At 40.7% G+C, this 16,917-nt stretch overlaps 1 protein-coding gene across 3 annotated transcripts; it reads left to right on the top strand.

Annotated features, from left to right (window-relative positions):
* The first annotated feature begins 1,366 nt into the window (after nt 1-1,366).
* sfmbt1 (Scm like with four mbt domains 1) lies at nt 1,367-16,865 on the top strand. 3 transcript variants are annotated; one of them, XR_003295655.2, is made up of 22 exons: nt 1,368-1,557; nt 5,377-5,434; nt 5,531-5,625; nt 6,023-6,266; nt 6,946-7,034; nt 7,772-8,024; nt 8,933-9,030; nt 9,226-9,327; nt 9,583-9,742; nt 9,904-9,986; nt 10,518-10,644; nt 11,211-11,324; nt 11,462-11,504; nt 11,597-11,664; nt 11,781-11,920; nt 12,284-12,393; nt 12,825-13,000; nt 13,650-13,828; nt 13,963-14,187; nt 14,647-14,775; nt 14,957-15,369; nt 15,533-16,865. XR_003295655.2 is itself a non-coding variant. In XM_026306139.2 (21 exons), exons 2-21 carry the CDS (start codon nt 5,410-5,412, stop codon nt 15,095-15,097), a joined length of 2,598 nt encoding a protein of 865 aa, XP_026161924.1. In that variant the 5' UTR covers nt 1,367-1,557; nt 5,377-5,409; the 3' UTR covers nt 15,098-15,437. The 3 variants fall into 3 exon arrangements, 2 of the variants coding, with proteins under 2 accessions (XP_026161924.1, XP_026161923.1); XM_026306139.2 differs by lacking the exon at nt 15,533-16,865 and having other exon boundaries at nt 1,367-1,557; nt 11,600-11,664; nt 14,957-15,437; XM_026306138.2 differs by lacking the exon at nt 15,533-16,865 and having other exon boundaries at nt 14,957-15,437.
* The last annotated feature ends 52 nt before the right edge of the window (nt 16,866-16,917 follow it).

The following is a 16,917-nucleotide window of genomic DNA, read 5'->3' as shown; positions in this document are numbered from 1 at the left end:
GGACGTGAACCCTGAGCAAAGACCAAACATTTGGCAAAGAACAGCAACCTGTACTGTGAGATAAACTTGTTTCCTTTATGCAGACACTTAAGCCCAATGCAGCAATAAAGTTGTACAACCATTTAAAATAAATGACCATGAACAATAGTCAGATTACACAGCGTGGTCCCAATAGCGAAAGAACGCAGTTAAAAACATCTGCCTTCTAATATTATGCTTGTTTACTAAATCCAATTTCCTAGTTTTCTAGCCTTCAGTATGAAAGCTTCACAGAGACAACACCTCTACGCTTAAATAAAATGAATGAATTTGGAAGTGAATACCTGCCCCCTTTTGATTTATTCATGGCTCTCTGAGTGTTTCGACTATTGAAGCAAGATCCGATCGCTTTTCTGTATCCTACATTTACTGTGCCTTTACCACCTTAACGACCGCAAAACGCTGTTTTCTTTTTCTTTTGTTGTAATAGCATCAGAAGGGTTGGTCTATTGTGGAGGATTATCTGAGGCAGTACCCTATATATGGTCCAAGTGAGCGGCAAAACCTCTTTCAGACAACGGATTAGGCTTGAAGGCTACCATAAACGCCTTCTCAAACGAGAAATGCACTTATTCCACAAAGAAAGCGCATTTTAAATAGAGAAGAGCTGGACTTTGAGCATCGCACCCACAGTGTCAACGCATATTTCCAGCAGTTTCTCCCGCCCTCTCCCCCAAAAACCGACTTGAGCTCCTGTGCATCAGAAGTAACGTTACCGTGCCAGCAGTGACACATTGAATTCTTATGCAGACATTATGACAGGGTGGTAATGGGATTTATTTTAAAGTAATAGCTCATTCCGCTAGTTGTGGCGCATCGTGGGGTATTTAATAATTTACACTTACAAATATTAGCCACACTGAAAGGAAATTAAGCAACTCGAGGTCATCTTCAATAGCACAATATGAATTTCAATACAGAGCGAATTGTTTTTTCGTGGCAAAAAACACTTCACTTATCGAAAGTAGGTCGATTATATGTGTGATTAATTCCTGCTCAACCATTAACTAAGTGTTGATTCCACAGGGAATAAAAGCCTTAACGCCGGATCAGCTTCACCCGAACCCCCTACATAAGAATGAATGCCAACAGAAAGCATTGTGTTCTTTCTGTTCTTCTGTGGCTGTTACAGACACGAGTCTTGGTGCTGGTTGTGTGATATGTTATTGTGTGTGTGAAGATGGAAGTCGGTGTGATGTAGCCGGGCTCAGAGGCATATAGGCGGCAGAACATGCGCAGTGGCCGGTTGTGCCATATTGGAATGAGGTCGTGAACGAGAACTGCGTCAAGTTAGCGAGACGCAGCTAGCGCAACACCGGAAGTATCGCGATTTCAGCGTCAACGTGAAAAGCCCCGCCGTTGCCCGAACAACAGCTACACCGCCTGGTGAAATCGCCGTTTTATCTTGAAGCGGTCGATCGGGGCTCCCGGTTTTTACTCGCGGTAGTTAACGTTGCTGCGAGCGAGCAGGCGGAGAGGAACGGCATCTAAAAACCGACTTGGAAAAACTACTTAGCGGTAAGAGGCGAATTTTGCGACTAAATATTCACTTGCTCCGTGTTGTCTGTTACAGATTGCTAACGGTGTTTTGTATTGTGATGGCGCGTTCGTCTTTTTTCCCGTCTCTCAAAAAGACGAGTCGGGCTCGGTCGAGTGTAAGCGCCCTTATTGCTCGTCAGCCTGCTCCTATTGCTCAAGCCGTGACGTTCAGTAACTTGACTCGGACACAGGCGGTTTTACCATGTGTCCAATGAGTCCTGCGCGACCGTTATACCTTTAGGACCGCATGTTTATTGATTAGGCAGCTATTTGATCATTCTCCTAATCGCTATTTGTCCTGTTCTCCTCAGAGTGAAAGTTAGACCATCGGCGCTGTAGTCTCTCTCTGCGGAGCCATTGCGTTAATGGCCCATCTCTGTTTCTGAATGCTGCGGTTAGTCCGTACAAGCGGCGCAGTCTTAAGCCAGTTACACTTCAAGGATTGTGTGGAAATTTCCAGTGGTTCTGCCCTTGAATAACTCAGTGTATTTATCATGTCGAAGTCTTACATAATGAAGGTTGCACGACCTCAGTCGATGTGTTTCAGTGAAACACCTCTCGCCAAACAGCCTGTATAAAGTCATTGGTTCATTAAAGCTATTCCTTTTTGAATGAAACAAGCGTGTCAGCTTGTTGTCATATCCGACGCTGACTTATTGTAACCCATTCGTCTTGTGGCTCTTAACTTCCCTATTGTGCAACTTGAGTGATCCGCTGGCAGCAGTGCTCCCGTTGACGTGCCGCTATGCAAATGGACAACGAGCAGCGTTATTGCAACTAAATGGAGCAATTTGTTGGAGTAACGTTATTATTTTGTGAGAAAAATTGTGGTTTTACGTTTTAGCATCCTGCTCGGTCTGTAGTTATAGCGGCGCGGGCAGAGCTGGTGGATTACTATCCACTGAGCAGGCCAACTCTTTATTGGTTGAGCCTCAGTGCAACCCATTGTTGGCAAGCATAATGTCCATATTAATGCATGTGAGGGATTTAAAGTTGTTTAAATCGCATTGGTAAATGTGAGGTAGCCTAAAAAACTCTTGGGAACTTGTTTCTCAGTGTTTTAGTATGTAATGTTTAGAGATGAGATGGAGTTTAAACCCACTTCAAGTTCATTTACCAACATTTAAAGGATAATTTAGAGGAAAAAAAAGCTGCCATTCACCAATTCAGCCATCTGGTTGAAATATCACTCAGTGAGCTCTATGAGATTTCTGCCATCACCCGAATAGAGTAGATGGAAAAAGAAATTTAATTTGTGGCGATTACTGACTGGAAAAATTCTATATTTGAGAAATTCAAAAGCAGCATTTCTTTTCAGAAGCAATCTTCCAGTTATTTTGATAAACAACAGCCTTCAGCTGTTTTCATGGGAACAGCTTTCTGCAGAAAATATAGTTCCTATGAAGCTGATAGAACTGACTGTTTACAGGTCTGTGGACACAGTTTCGCTACATTGCTCGGCTCAGTAGCACCAAGGATGAGTGAGAAAATATGCTTTTTGTAATTTGGATGATCCAATAGAGTTTTTAGTGCTCCGATTTTATATCTCATCAGAATCATTCATGCTATCAAAACAGCTAAAATAATATCAAGAAAACCAAAGAGATGCCATTTTGGAAACCTGTTTTGTATGTTTTAGCTTGTGGACACTAACACACACATTTTCCACTACATTACAGCTTATAATATAAAGTCATCAACTAGTGATCAGCAGATGCTTTTAAATAGTGTTAGGGGAAATGTTTCAAAGGCTAATTTCATTTTATTGAAAGCTGACTTTTCTGGAGAAGACATACACTGTGTGTGAATGTGTATTTTGTCAGATTGCATTTCCAGCCCAGGGACTTCAGAGGTTCAGGAAAACTTGTTTAGAAATGCTCAACCACAAGCTAAGTGCTTATGAGAATTTGATTCAGTAAGTGCTTGTAAAGAGGCTGTAGTGTGGATCTCAGTTGTATGCAAGGACTTGTTTTATATGGTTGTGTTTTATCTGTTTGCATGAGCGTGCACATTTTGACCTTTCTCTTTCATGTTCAGTCAGAGTTTCGGGCGGTGCAGAAATTTTCAGGCAGACTATGGTCCACACAGACCACTTACTATATGAAACAGAGGAAGTTGATTTTCTTCCTGTGCTGTTGTACTAAGTGCTGCAGAAAACAGCCTTGTTGGTCGAGTAAGTTAGAGCGTATATTGAAAGCTCTCTTTTAAAAAAAAGTCGTTGTCAGCAGTGTTGCAGTCAGTATAGCACTTTTAGCTACTACTCAAGTTTTATGCAGCTGAGAAGGACTGATTTCATTTAATTAGGTTTGAATTGCATCAAAAATTTTCTCGACCATAGAGAAATCATAACATTTATTGTAGAAAAGAGTCCTAGGTAGTTACACACTAGGTAGACATATCACTAGTAGAAACGGAATCGGCTCAACAATTTACCATCACTTCATAAACAGCCTACGATGTAAAAATATCAGCTTCAGCTTTTAGAAATACAGTCTCTTAACTTTAGATCTTTATTTCTATTCCCGGCCTCTGTGCTTTTTTCCACTCTAATGTTGGGAGCGTGACCCCCCTTGGGACAATGAAGTCCTCTGGTGGGGGGGCAGAGAGAGTCTGGGGTAGGGTCGTGGGGTGAAAGCCGGCGCTGATCCTGGCGGAGCACGGGGGTCGCGGTGGCAGTCCTGTGGTCAGGAGGGGCGGTTTCTGATGGTGGCCCTGGTTTTAATAGAGACGTCAAGACATGACAAAGACAGGCCTGACAGGCCAGCTGAATGCATCTCCGTTGACAGAGCGCCTATCCCCAGCATCCCAATACTCCTCTTTCTCCACTGCTGTCACGCCCAGCTCTCCCTTCTTTCTCACTCATGTCATCTCTCTTGTTGTATTAACTTTTTTCATGTGCTTTTTACAATGCTGCAGGTCAGTTCAATGTGTCAAAGCTTGATGTGCATGTCCACATTCATGTCAAGGCGCTGATTGAAATTGGAGCAGGCAAATATATATATATATGTGATCTGAGCTTTAGAGGATGCGAAATAAGTTTCACAAGTAGAGGTGAGGCCGAAGAAGATAAGCATTTTTTAGTATTTTCTGACGATCACAAACCATCTGGTGTGTTACTTAAGCAGTAGCCTGCATTGCCTCAGTGAATGGCAAATATACAGCATGTAATTTGCGACTTTATTTGCTGTTCCTCCTGTTTTGTGTTGATTGAGCTCACAACCAGATAGAAGCACTTGAATATGTATTTATGCAGCAACCTAATCAAAAGACATTTGGTAGTTTAACAGCTCTATTATCAAACACTGAGCAGTCCTTCTCTTTAGTTTTACTGGGGAATTTGAACAAAGGTCCTCAAGCAGGATTTTTCAGTTTTGTTCTTCTTGAGTTGAGGTTGCCTTTAACTTGTGTTTCCTGCTAGTGAGTGTCATGATTGCTGGCACATTCATTCTTTGAATTTTGACTTGTAATATTTGAATTATCTGTGACCTTGTTTGCTGATAGATGTCATGTACTTACTGTAAATGGAGCACAGTAGGCATGGAAGCCAGTTAGAGTAAGTCTTATTCATAGTTTTTAGCTCTTTGTGCAACTTATTCTGCTGTATCATGCTGATACAATTCTTGAAAGCAGTAGCAAGCTCAGATTACTGAGTACTGTTGAAATCTATGGATATTAATATGTGGAAATTAGTTCAGTGGTTTTATTTCCATGTTTCCTTCTGTGTTTCCTGGGTTTTGGGCCAATGCTCATTAATTTACTCTTGCTGCATAACAATGCTCTTCCTCTTCCATTCCTCAGAGTTCCTTGTCTTGGCCTTGAGGGGGCACCAGTATGAGTCAGGAGTCACTGGAGTCTGGTAAGAACTATTTGGAATAGCTGTGTGAGAGGAGTAAGATAAAATGTTAGAAAGCAGGCTAAAAAAAGAAATCTGTTTTGTGTGTGCCTATTGCAGATGGAGACTCTGCTCAGGATGTATGTGACTTCAACTGGGATGACTACCTGGAGGAGACTGAAACCGTGTCTGTGCCCCATCATGCCTTCAAACATGTGGGTGCATACAGCCGTCACAGCTAACACATATCTCCTGATAGGCTTGCACCAGCTATTCATAATCAGTTAAACAAGCCTCTGTTTAAAGTGCTTGCTATGTTCCAAGGAACTGCTAGTTCGTTTCAAACTTTCTGTTAAATTTGAAAACATAACTCAAATGTATGGAATGTGTCAGCTAGCAGTAAAGTGTGAAGTGGTTTCTCAAAACCACAGTGAGCCACTGTAACAAAACAGTTTTAACACAATACTGAGATGCAGTCTGGCAGGTAGATTTAACTGGACTCTTCCTTCCTTAGATTGTTGTATAACAAACTGCAGAATGCAAATAAAATGTGGAATAACTGCAAGTGTGCAAATGAAGTAAGCGACCGTGTGTCTGTCATGCCTGTCTCAGGTGGACCAGGGACTGCAGACAGGACTTACTCCAGGCATGAAGCTGGAGGTGTGTGTTCGCTCAGAGGCTGAGAGTCCTTACTGGGTGGCTAATATCATCACTACATGTGGTCAGCTGCTACTGCTGCGCTACGAGGGATACCAGGATGACCGGCGCGCTGACTTCTGGTGTGACATCATGACAGCAGATCTCCACCCACTAGGGTGGAGCCGGCAGCATGGCAAGCCTATGAGAGCCCCTGAAGGTGAGGCATTGCAAGGTTGTTTTTTTTTTTTTTTTAAGGCGTGAGAGGTAGTGTTTAAGATGTAATCACTTTTGACAGTTGAAAGGTTGCAAGGTGTCTTTCCTGGACAGCTGAGTGATGACATAAAAAAATGGCTGATGTGCAGAAGATCAGCAGATGTCAACCATGAAAAGTTCCCCTGGTGCAACTGTTAGTTCCTTCTTTTTTTTAAATTTGATGGCAACTTACAGGTGTAAATATTACTGCCGCTGTTTTTGCGTAAGGTTAGTATGTCCACTTAAGGGAAGGCTGAGTGGGGACAGGCTGAGCCATGGAGTGAGCATGCAGCGTTCAGTATCATGCACATGTCAAAACACTGTGTATTGGTGGACCTAAGCAATCACACTTTTGTTCAGCACAGCAAGAAGTAATGAATATTTCTGTTCTCCTGATATGCTGCTGTCACAGTTGCCCAGGAGGGAAATGCTTGAGGTTTCCTTCTGATGTTCTAGTTCCATGAAAATTTGTTTTGACTGCAGCAATTTCACTGAAATACCAGAGCAACTCAAATACTTATTCTGTGGTTTTTTTTTTTTTCTCATCATTCAGCTGATGATCAAAGTGACTGAATGGGCTCCTGAGCCTTACTGGTTGTTCAGTTAATAAATAAAGTCAATTGTGTGTGTATGATCCACCTCAGGTGTGCGTGAGAAGCACTCGGACTGGGAAGCTCTGTTGGAAAAGGCTCTGGCTGAAGAGTCTAGCGCGCCTGCCAACCTGCTGGAATTGGTAAGACAGGGGAGGGGAGCAGCTGTCCTTAGAAACTACAGCCTGGGTGGGGCATTACCTTTTGTTTTTCTTTTTAAGCTTCTCTCTCTGCCACTGTTCTATCAATACTACTTACTCAATACTACAGTACTGGTGAGTTTGTCTATTTGTCTATGGTACTTCAAAAAAATAGTTTGCTGAACTCCATTATTGCACAAATGGCAAAGCAAATTCAGTAAATACAACTGACATTTGAAAAACAAGTGACTGCAGTCTTGAAGCATTATCAACTGTCAGTTCTTTACTGTTGTTTGCTACTTTTTGTTGTCTTAATTGTAGATTTAAATCTCTGATCATTTAGTTTGTAATGCTAGTTTTTAAATGGCAAAAACCTCAGGCTCCAAGTGTCCATTGGAGTAAATGTGAAGTTGAACTAAATAAGGTTTTTTTTTTTTTTTAATCTGTTATGAAGTTTTGCATGTATAGCTGGCATGAAGTCCCAAGTCTACAGAAGACAACTCTTGAGTTTTTGTTTACAGCACTGACACTGTGCTGCTGAAAGCAAATTTGCTGTAGGAACAGCTTGTGAAATTCTTTAGCACCATTAGTTAGCTTTCAGTGACTGTGCTTCAGTTCTGCCACTTAGTCATGCAGCACATTCTCTCTCAGTACAAATTCCTCGCCTTGCCTAGGCGTGTGTTCATTTGTGTTTGTGTAAGTGTGTGTGCTATCAGCTTCTCATTTACTACCCCCTGCAGCCCCAGCGTGGTAGAGATCCAGTGGAGCTCCTGTGCGCAGGCTGCTATGTGGAGCTCCAAGACGGTTTAGACCCGGGGCTAGCCTGGGCTGCTGAGGTGGAGGAGAATGTTGGAGGGAGGCTAAAACTGCGCCTAGTAGGCACAGAGGGCCTCCCAGACACACCCGCAACCCTCTGGCTCTTTTATCTCCACCCACGCCTCCATCCACCTGGCTGGGCCAAAGAGCACGGCTGCACTCTCAGGCCTCCCTCAGGTCAGTGGCATTGACACGGGTAATATTATATATTTAGAAACAAAAGGATAAAAAGAAAAATTATGTGTAGATCTCTATCTTTACAGATAAAGAAAAGTCACATGGCATATTAACTTATAGTATAAACCTATCATTACCTATTACACTGTAACATATATATACATCTGTGATCTTTCTAGATATAGGTATGGATTTAGATAAATATATTAGACCTAATATTCCATTACAAATTATAATTAAAAACAATTCTTGTTTATTCCTTCTTGCTCATTTTGTCATTTTTTCATTTGTCATATCACATGTTACATTAGCATTTTTCCAGTACTACAACAAGTATATAATGATGAAATACAAGAGATTAATGTTCAAAATGTGGTGGTATCCCACTTGACCTTGAAATTGATTTTCCACGCAGGATTAGATAGATTGTTGTTTTCAGGGTCATAATCTGCTAATACTCTTCAAGTGAATAAAGTTTAATAATGGAATATGTAAGTAGTATTGGAGACTGTATCTCTCTCGTGACACAGCTGATAAACCTCCTGCTACAGACTCACTAATATTAAAGACCAGACTTTTACTCTTAAAATTGTGGGTGTGTGGGGTGGAGGACTGGGAGTTTATACTTGAATACTGTGCAGTACTTTTGCAACTTAATAACTGGTTTGAAGGAAATTGCAGTAAGTCCTTATGTATTCCTTTTTATATTACTTGTATAGTTTCACAAATAATAAGGAATAAAGAGCTAGCTAACATGCAAATGTAAAGGTGGGTATACAGTGTACACAGTAAAATTCAGTTAGTACATTTTTCAAGTATCTCTTTGATAACTAAATTATACTCCAGTCATCAGGAAAGTCAGGTTTTGCTCTTCAGCAGCTGATTTGTGTGTATTTGCTTTATATCAGATCTGCTGGCGCTGCGGACTGAGGAGGAGTGGGAGGAGGTGAGACAGAAGATCACAGACCTGCCTCAGGATGAAGCTTTGACTGCAGAGTTCAGTAAGGTACTGCCAACTGTGCTCTAATTTGGCCTTCCTGACGCAAACATTTCTCTGTTTATCCTCTAGTGAAGATTTGATAATCATGTGTTAAGCAAGAGTTGTAACATTCTCCTCCAAATTGGGGGCTGAAACATTTCTAAGAACTGCACCTTTTAAAATGATTATGTGTGTATGTTATGTGTGTGTTGTGTGTTTCAGGATCAGCCTATTATTGCTGCTCATTGTTTCAAGAAAGGTATGAAACTGGAGGCTGTTGACCCTACTGCTCCTATTTCCATCAAGCCTGCCACTGTCACCAAGGTAACAGGCTTTTCTATCAAATCCATCTCTGCTACACAGCAATGTTTTTCTCCTGTTTGCTGTTATTGGCTTTAGCTGTTTATGCTTTTTTCTTATATTATCAAAGTGTCTTTACCTAATTTGGCTGAAACACTATCTGTTTGATTTCAGTATTTTGCCATTTTACCAGCCCAACAGATCGTGTTAACATTACAATCAGCTTGATATTTGACTCAAAGATAGAAAATAGTCTAAACGACCTCTGCCCCTCTTCAGGTGCTCAACGAGCAGTACTTTCTGGTGACAATGGACGACCTTTGTGGTATTGAGGAGTCAGAGGGTGCTGAGCGGTCCTTCCTGTGCCACAGAGACAGTCCAGGAATCTTTCCTGCTCAATGGAGCCTTAAAAATGGACTCCCTCTCAGCCCCCCGCCAGGTCTGCTCTGTCAGATGTTGTCCTATCATAACCACTCATTATATCAGTTACTGATTAGCTCATTCATGCTTTCTATTCCCCTCTCTCCCCATTACTGATTCCTAACATTTTGCACTTTCTGTCCTTTCTTTCTCCTTTCTTTTTTCATTCACCATGGACAGGATACCAGGGTCCAGATTTTGACTGGGCAGATTACCTGAAACAGTGTGAGGCTGAAGCAGCCCCCCAGCATTGCTTCCCAACTGTAAGTCAACCTCTGTTTTAGGTTTCAGTGTGAAATTTTGTATAATCCCGATGACGTATGTAGAAACCCACCACAAGATCCTATCTGGATTGTGTAGTCCAAAAGACACAAGCAAACAATGCTAAAATGACAATGAATTAACTAATGAATTAACATTGTACAGTACATCATCATTTGGGTTGCATTATCCTTGCATCAGTGCAGACTACTGAAGAGATTTTGTTAATGAAACCAAATTAAATTTAATATTAAACATTTATTTTTAGATTTAGCTTATGTGTGTGAAAGATAATTCACAAGACACAATAAGAATGGCCTGCCGGCCATAAAAAGCTTTTCACATTTCACAAAAATCAACTGACAGAGGAATCAAATGCCAGTGATGAGTCCCTGTCTCTACAGTGTGATGGGCTGTGAACAGCTAGTGTAATGTAACTTTTTCCCTTTTGCCACAGACCGAATATATGCCACTTGCATAATGGACAAAAATCATACAACACACAAATTGTGCTTCTTTCTTTTATCTTCCAGGATCAGTGTGAACACAGCTTCAAAGAGGCCATGAAACTGGAGGCTGTGAATCCTCTGTCACCTGAGAACATTCACGTGGCAACTGTCACTAAGGTCAAAGGGCAATACATTTGGCTCAGTCTGGAAGGTGAGATGGGACACTGAAAGAAGAGCAAATAAAATCAATTAATTAATTAACATTAATTATCATTTGAGTGTCATTGTGGTCCCACAGCACATGGCTGACCATGATATTTTGTGCTTTGACCTATGTGGATCTAATTTGAATTTCTTCACTCATAGTAGCTTCCTTTTTGTTTTTATGGAAAATGCATGGACACGAGAGGCATAGATCACAGCATACATAGTCCATACAAGATTATACAGTTCTAGAGAGATACTACATCTTATTTCTGCTATAGTTCGTGCACCTAAAAATTCTTAATTTATAGCCTTGGCAAGTCTTATAAATGAGACAAAGACTCACAGTCAAAAACATGATTAAGTGTGGCATTTTGTTGACAACAGTGTAAGAAGCTAGATGGCATTATATCAAGATGGAGTAGTGCAACTTCTGTTTGCTGTAGTTGAATTTTGCATCTATGCTGGTGTAAGAATGTGGCTTGACATACTTTACTGCTGCTCACTATGTATTGGAAGTGGTTTTCTTATGTCCCAGTTTGTGTGTTTCTCTGCTCGTGTGTGTATTGACAGGACTAAAGCAACCCATGCCAGAGGTGATAGTTCATGTGGACTCCCTTGACATCTTCCCTGTCAGCTGGTGTGAGACAAACGGTTATCCACTTGTCTACCCCATCAAACCCTCAGGTATACAACACTACTTGAACTCTCAAGGTCTTTAGATCGCTACTTTAATGGGAATGTTAGGATAAACATAACACAAGAGTGCGGATGGGTAAATATTATTATTATTATTATCATGTTATTATTTCCTTGTTTTTCAGTTGAGAAAGAGAGGAAGATTGCTGTGGTGCAGCCAGAGAAACAGTGAGTATGAGAGGAGGGGTGGAGTGTTGAATGTTTTACTGATTTAAGTGGATGGAATCTTTCTTTAAACATCCGACTCCGTCTCTTTACAGCAGAACCTCACCCAAGTCTTCGTCACCTGACACTGTTAAGCAGCAAATGACCAGCCAGTCAGAGACAGGTGAGTGGTCAGATCTCATTGTAAGATCCCAAAACTAGGCTATTTTATATCTACTAGCTGTCTGTGTAGTGTGTGGCTGTTTCATTATATGTTTCCTCTTTTGTGAACATGTGCAGGGCAGGGGAACGGGAAGTACTGCTGTCCCAAGATCTACTTCAACCACCGCTGTTTCTCAGGGCCTTACCTTAACAAGGGACGCATTGCAGAGCTTCCTCAGTTCATCGGCCCTGGAAACTGTGTCCTCGTACTCAAAGAGGTGAGAAGACTAGTTTAGCTGTTTACTGTATATATTGTAAAAAATATCACCAACCACTGGCTATTAGAAATTTGATTCAGCTTGATTTGACAAAGTTGAGCAGTGATTTAGAATCTGAAAAACTACAGTCTATGAATTAAACTACAAGCGTGGCAGGGCAGGTACTTACAGTATGTCCTTATACCATGGTATTATCTATAAAACTCATCAATGTTCTCCGGCAAAGTCATTTTCTAGTGGTTTAGCTATAATTTTGTCTGTCTAAAAGCTGTTAAAGTGCTCTGTGCTCTCTGTCCTGCTATTATTACAGACTCAACATTAGCGTGTTGACAATTGGCTTTTTTATGCATGTCTTGTATCCAGGTATTGACTCTGCTGATAAACTCAGCATACAAGCCCAGCCGTGTGCTAAGAGAGCTGCAGCTGGACCAGGAGAGTCGCTGGCAAGGCCATGGAGAGACACTCAAAGCCAAGTGAGAAACACCGTTTAATCCTCAGCTCGAAATTCTCCGCTCTTTAGGAACCTGCAGGAACAGTACAAGTGTTCACAGCTGGCCTATTTTAGCAGCACATTCTGAATTAAAAATGTACTTGAATGCAGAAGTGGAAATAGCTATCTGCACACTAGGACCAAGAACAACATGCTGATAAATCAATAAAGCAATGATTGAGTCAACAGCATATAGATTACTTTAACAAAGACCTTGACAAAGACCCTGGTTTTTGCCATCTTGTTAGTTCACACATAAATACAATAGGATCCTACATGAGTAGGAAGAGTCAGGTACCTGTAGATTTTTCTCTTTTTGAAAGCCTAGTCATCATTTTTTAACCTAGTATTTTGTGCAAATATGAAAAATATATGTTTCTCCACTGTTTGACATTGCTTTTCCTCACATATCAGGTACAAAGGAAAGAGCTACCGGGCCACTGTGGAAATTGTTCGCACTGCCGACCGTGTAGCAGATTTCTGCAGGAAAACTTGCATCAAATTAGAGTGCTGCCCAAACTTGTTTGGACCTCGAATGGTTCTGGAGCGTTGCTCAGAGAACTGTTCTGTCCTCACCAAGACCAAATACAGTAGGTGGTTTACAGAACTATAGACTTAAATATCTGGATACTTGCTTAATTCGAAACATTATTCAGACTTGCTCTCATTTGGCACAAACCTCATTCATTTCTCCAGTTTCAGAAACCTTTGGTTATTTTCATTTGGGTTGCTCATGAATAAAAGTAATCAATGAGCCTGTAAGTGCTCCCTTAATGAATGCTGGATGCCTGCAAAGAATGAGGAATAGAAATTGTAATTTAGAAATCACAATTACAAATATTCACAGGCACTGAATAAGCAGGTATGGTTTGCCGGAAGTGTGTCAGAATTGGCTTCTTTTATCTCCTGCTGAGCAATTTTGTCACCACAAAGTCACTGATTTGTTGATATGTTTACTGCAGCTGCACCACAGTGTTAGGTTAAGGAACTGATGCAATTTGGTAGCAACAGACAAATGATTCCCTTTTGTCTCTTATGTTTTCATATCAATCCAGACAACACTTATTCTCCACAGGCCTACTTTACTTTTACTTCTGTTTATTAATGAATAAAAAAATAGAAGTATTAAAATTTGTTCAATCAGTTAGTTGCAAAATTTCCATCTAGCTCAATGACATTTAAATCTTCCAGTCATGCCAGATGCAACATTACACAGTAAACTTGTTATCTTGTCACTAGCATATTACTACGGTAAGAAGAAAAGCAAACGTGTTGGCCGTCCACCCGGGGGCCACTCCAACCTGGAGGGAGGAGTGAAGAGAAGAGGGAGGAGGAGGAAGAGGAGGAAGCAGCTCTTTGTCCATAAGAAGAGACGTTCTTCAGCCTCAGTGGACAACACACCTGCTGGTTCTCCACAAGTAACACACACAGATATTCTGCCATAACCATTATCTTAAAGGATGCATAACTTGTATTTCTGTTAAATTATCATCAATAACTTTGATTCTTCCTTACATTTTATGATTCAATGCTTGGCATCTTTGTACCACAGGGCAGTGGAGAGGAAGAAGACCTGGATGAAGACGACTCTCTGAGTGAAGACTCTGGCTCTGAGCTGCAGGACGATCTCCAGGATGATTCTGAGCAATCAGTTGGGAAGTCACAGCCCACCACGCCCTCCCCCTCCCCACCAGCAACACCCAGGCCATCACGCCGACGCCGAAAACCCTGCTCACCTTCTATATCTGATGATGAGAACCACCCTCCTTCACCTAAGGTAATGAAAGTTAACTTTGGCAGTACTGTATGCTGAAGCAATAAATTCTGGGAACATTTCAAAATATGTATCTTTAACTATATTTATATTGTACTTTCCAAACTGTGAATCTCTAAGGAATATTCTAAAAGTTCCAGCTAGTAAAAATACTTGTGCTGTGCTCTGTACATCAAATACAACTAACTGCCTTCTTCTGCCTAATTTGTTTCAACATTTTAAATGATGTATGTATTAAACTGTTTTTTGTCATGTTATCCTGCGTCAATGATTTAAAATGTTTGCTCCTTCGCTGGAACCTGACCTTGCTAAGCCGCTTTCAAAGAAATTAATAATGATCAAACAGTGTTTATAAAATGGTACACTTCTTCTAAACATCAATTGCAAGGGTTAAAATGAGCTACGAGTCTTTCCACTTAGGCTGGGGGTTGGCTTTGTCTGACTCACCCTGTGTGTTTATAGACCTCAAAGACTGAGCCTCCTCAGAAGTTGTGTTTGGACACAAGCCCCCTGGAGTGGAGTGTTACTGATGTGGTTCGCTTCATCAGGACCACTGACTGTGCACCTCTTGCAAGGATTTTCTTGGATCAGGTAAGAAACACTCAAATACTTAATAGCCTCTCAGGATGACGCCTCACTCCACTTAAATGCAGTAAGAGTGTTATACGCTTCATTTGTATTAATGGTCACACATCAAAACATCTTAACAGGCAGACTTTTAAGCCAAAAATAAAGTATATATAGAAAATCATGTAAGCATATGTGTTTGTAGGAGATTGATGGACAGGCGCTGCTACTGCTGAACCTCCCAACCGTACAGGAATGCATGGACCTGAAACTGGGACCCGCCATCAAGCTATGTCACCACATCGAGAGAGTCAAGCTGGCTTTTTATCAACAGTTTGCTACGTAGCTGATGGGGAATTAACATTGGACATGGCTACATCCTGTTTTGTGTATCAATCCTGTGAAAAACACTGTATTTTCTCATTTAGACTTTTTTTAAACACTGGACATCCTTGAGAATCTTGTGTATACCATATTCTCTTGGACAAGGATGGACATAACATTTCCTTATCTTGAAAAAAGGAGCAAAGAAGAAGAGCTACATAGGGTAAAACAGTCCAGGTGCTATTTAAGAAGGGTACTGGGAAGAACTGAAAGAAGAATTCAAGGCACTTTAATGTGAGAAATAATTGATAAAACCATTATTGAATCCAGCATGTTTTGACATAAAAGAAATCTATAATACATTGGTTGATTCATTTCTAATCATATTCTAATAAGGCCTTTTTATTATTTGTGTCGTCAGATTGCCTGTAATTCTCCTATTTCCTTTTTTTATAAGGAAGTGCAGCTTCAGCACCAGTGCTATATTTCCAGTGTGACCATTCATGTGTTCCAGCCTGCCTTGCTGTTTCTGCAATGGAAAACCACAGATTCACAGCTGTTACCTGCCATTTAAGCCGTACAGCCGTAACATTTGTTTTCTGCTGGTCAACATTTAGTGTCTTCTGGCGTCAGAAATGAGGTGTACTTGATCTTAATCTGGTTATTTCACACTAACTTCAAATTACATTGAAAATAAGTACTTTTTTTGCATTTCTGGTGCAGAGGAGGGCTTTGCCAGGCCACTGCCCAGTTGGTTTTATCCCTGCCCTGTCCAGAAGCTGGAAGACATCAATTCACTTTGTCTTCTCCAACTTTACCCTGATCTGAGATGGTGGTGAGCTGATTGGCTGAACACACCTAATCCAGGTAATCCCCAGTGGGTAGAAAACAAGCAGATGAGTGGCCCTCCAGGAACACAGGTTCCCCACCCCTGGTATATGGCAGCCCACTTAAGTGAAGCACTTTCTCACAAAACCTAATTTGTAAATCTCCAGGCTGTGTCTTGAGTCTTTGTGTTATGTGTTGTAGTTTTTAAAAACTTCTCAAAGAGATCATCTCATGCATTATTTGAGCAAAAACTAATTATTTGTGCAGATAAAAAGTTGCATACAGTCAACCAGATAAACTGATGATCTGAAACAAATGGTATAGTGAGCTGTTGCAAGATGGGTTTTATTTTAGTGTGAACACCAGACATGTATACTGTATTAACACCATATCATCCAGCTGAATAACAGTACAAGGACTTTCAAGTGATCGAATCGCTTTCTTATTTAAGCTTCTGCAGTATGTAAGAGCAGTTTACAATGCAAGGATTCTGTAATGCAAGCACAAGTGACACCACATACTGTACAGTGGGATGCAAATATGAGTGCATGTTTGTATATATTGTATATAATGAAATATCTTTTAGTGCAACAGGGTGATCAGAAAGAAAATCTATACCCAAAGAAAACAGTGTATTTACAGAGAATAGGCCTAAACTCATGAAATCAGCCACACTTGATTATTTGAGTAATTTCATATTATTAAATATTCTTAACATAGAACTAGCGCTAGAAATTGGGTAATTTTAAAGAAAGACATTCCCAAAATGCATTTGTAAATCAGTTTCTTTTTAAACTTGTTCCTTCGGTGTGATGTGCTTCAGTTGAAAAACATCTGTGGGTTGTTTTTTCTTTTGCTTCTTCTTACAGCTGTACTCAAAGCAACGGAACCATTTTTATTTCATGTCTGAAGGTTATAAATGCTATTTAAAAGAGAAAACTGCAATAAAGACCATGTCATGTTTGTCCTACATTGCCCAGAATGCAGTTTGTAGCCGCGCAGGTCACATGACAC

Source organism: Mastacembelus armatus, chromosome 5 (genome assembly GCF_900324485.2).
Source record: "Mastacembelus armatus chromosome 5, fMasArm1.2, whole genome shotgun sequence".
NCBI lineage: Eukaryota > Metazoa > Chordata > Actinopteri > Synbranchiformes > Mastacembelidae > Mastacembelus > Mastacembelus armatus.
Note: the sequence above shows the minus strand (reverse complement) of the source record. Positions and strands in the feature narration are given on the sequence as shown.

What these genes read in the sequence shown, in the direction of transcription:
- sfmbt1 (XM_026306138.2), top strand. Translation starts at nt 5,410, where the DNA reads ATGAGTCAGGAGTCACTGGAGTCTG. An exon ending in TCAGGAGTCACTGGAGTCTG is followed by an intron (nt 5,435 to 5,530) that starts GTAAGAACTATT and finishes TGCCTATTGCAG; the next exon opens with ATGGAGACTCTGCTCAGGAT. An exon ending in CTGCCAACCTGCTGGAATTG is followed by an intron (nt 7,035 to 7,771) that starts GTAAGACAGGGG and finishes TACCCCCTGCAG; the next exon opens with CCCCAGCGTGGTAGAGATCC.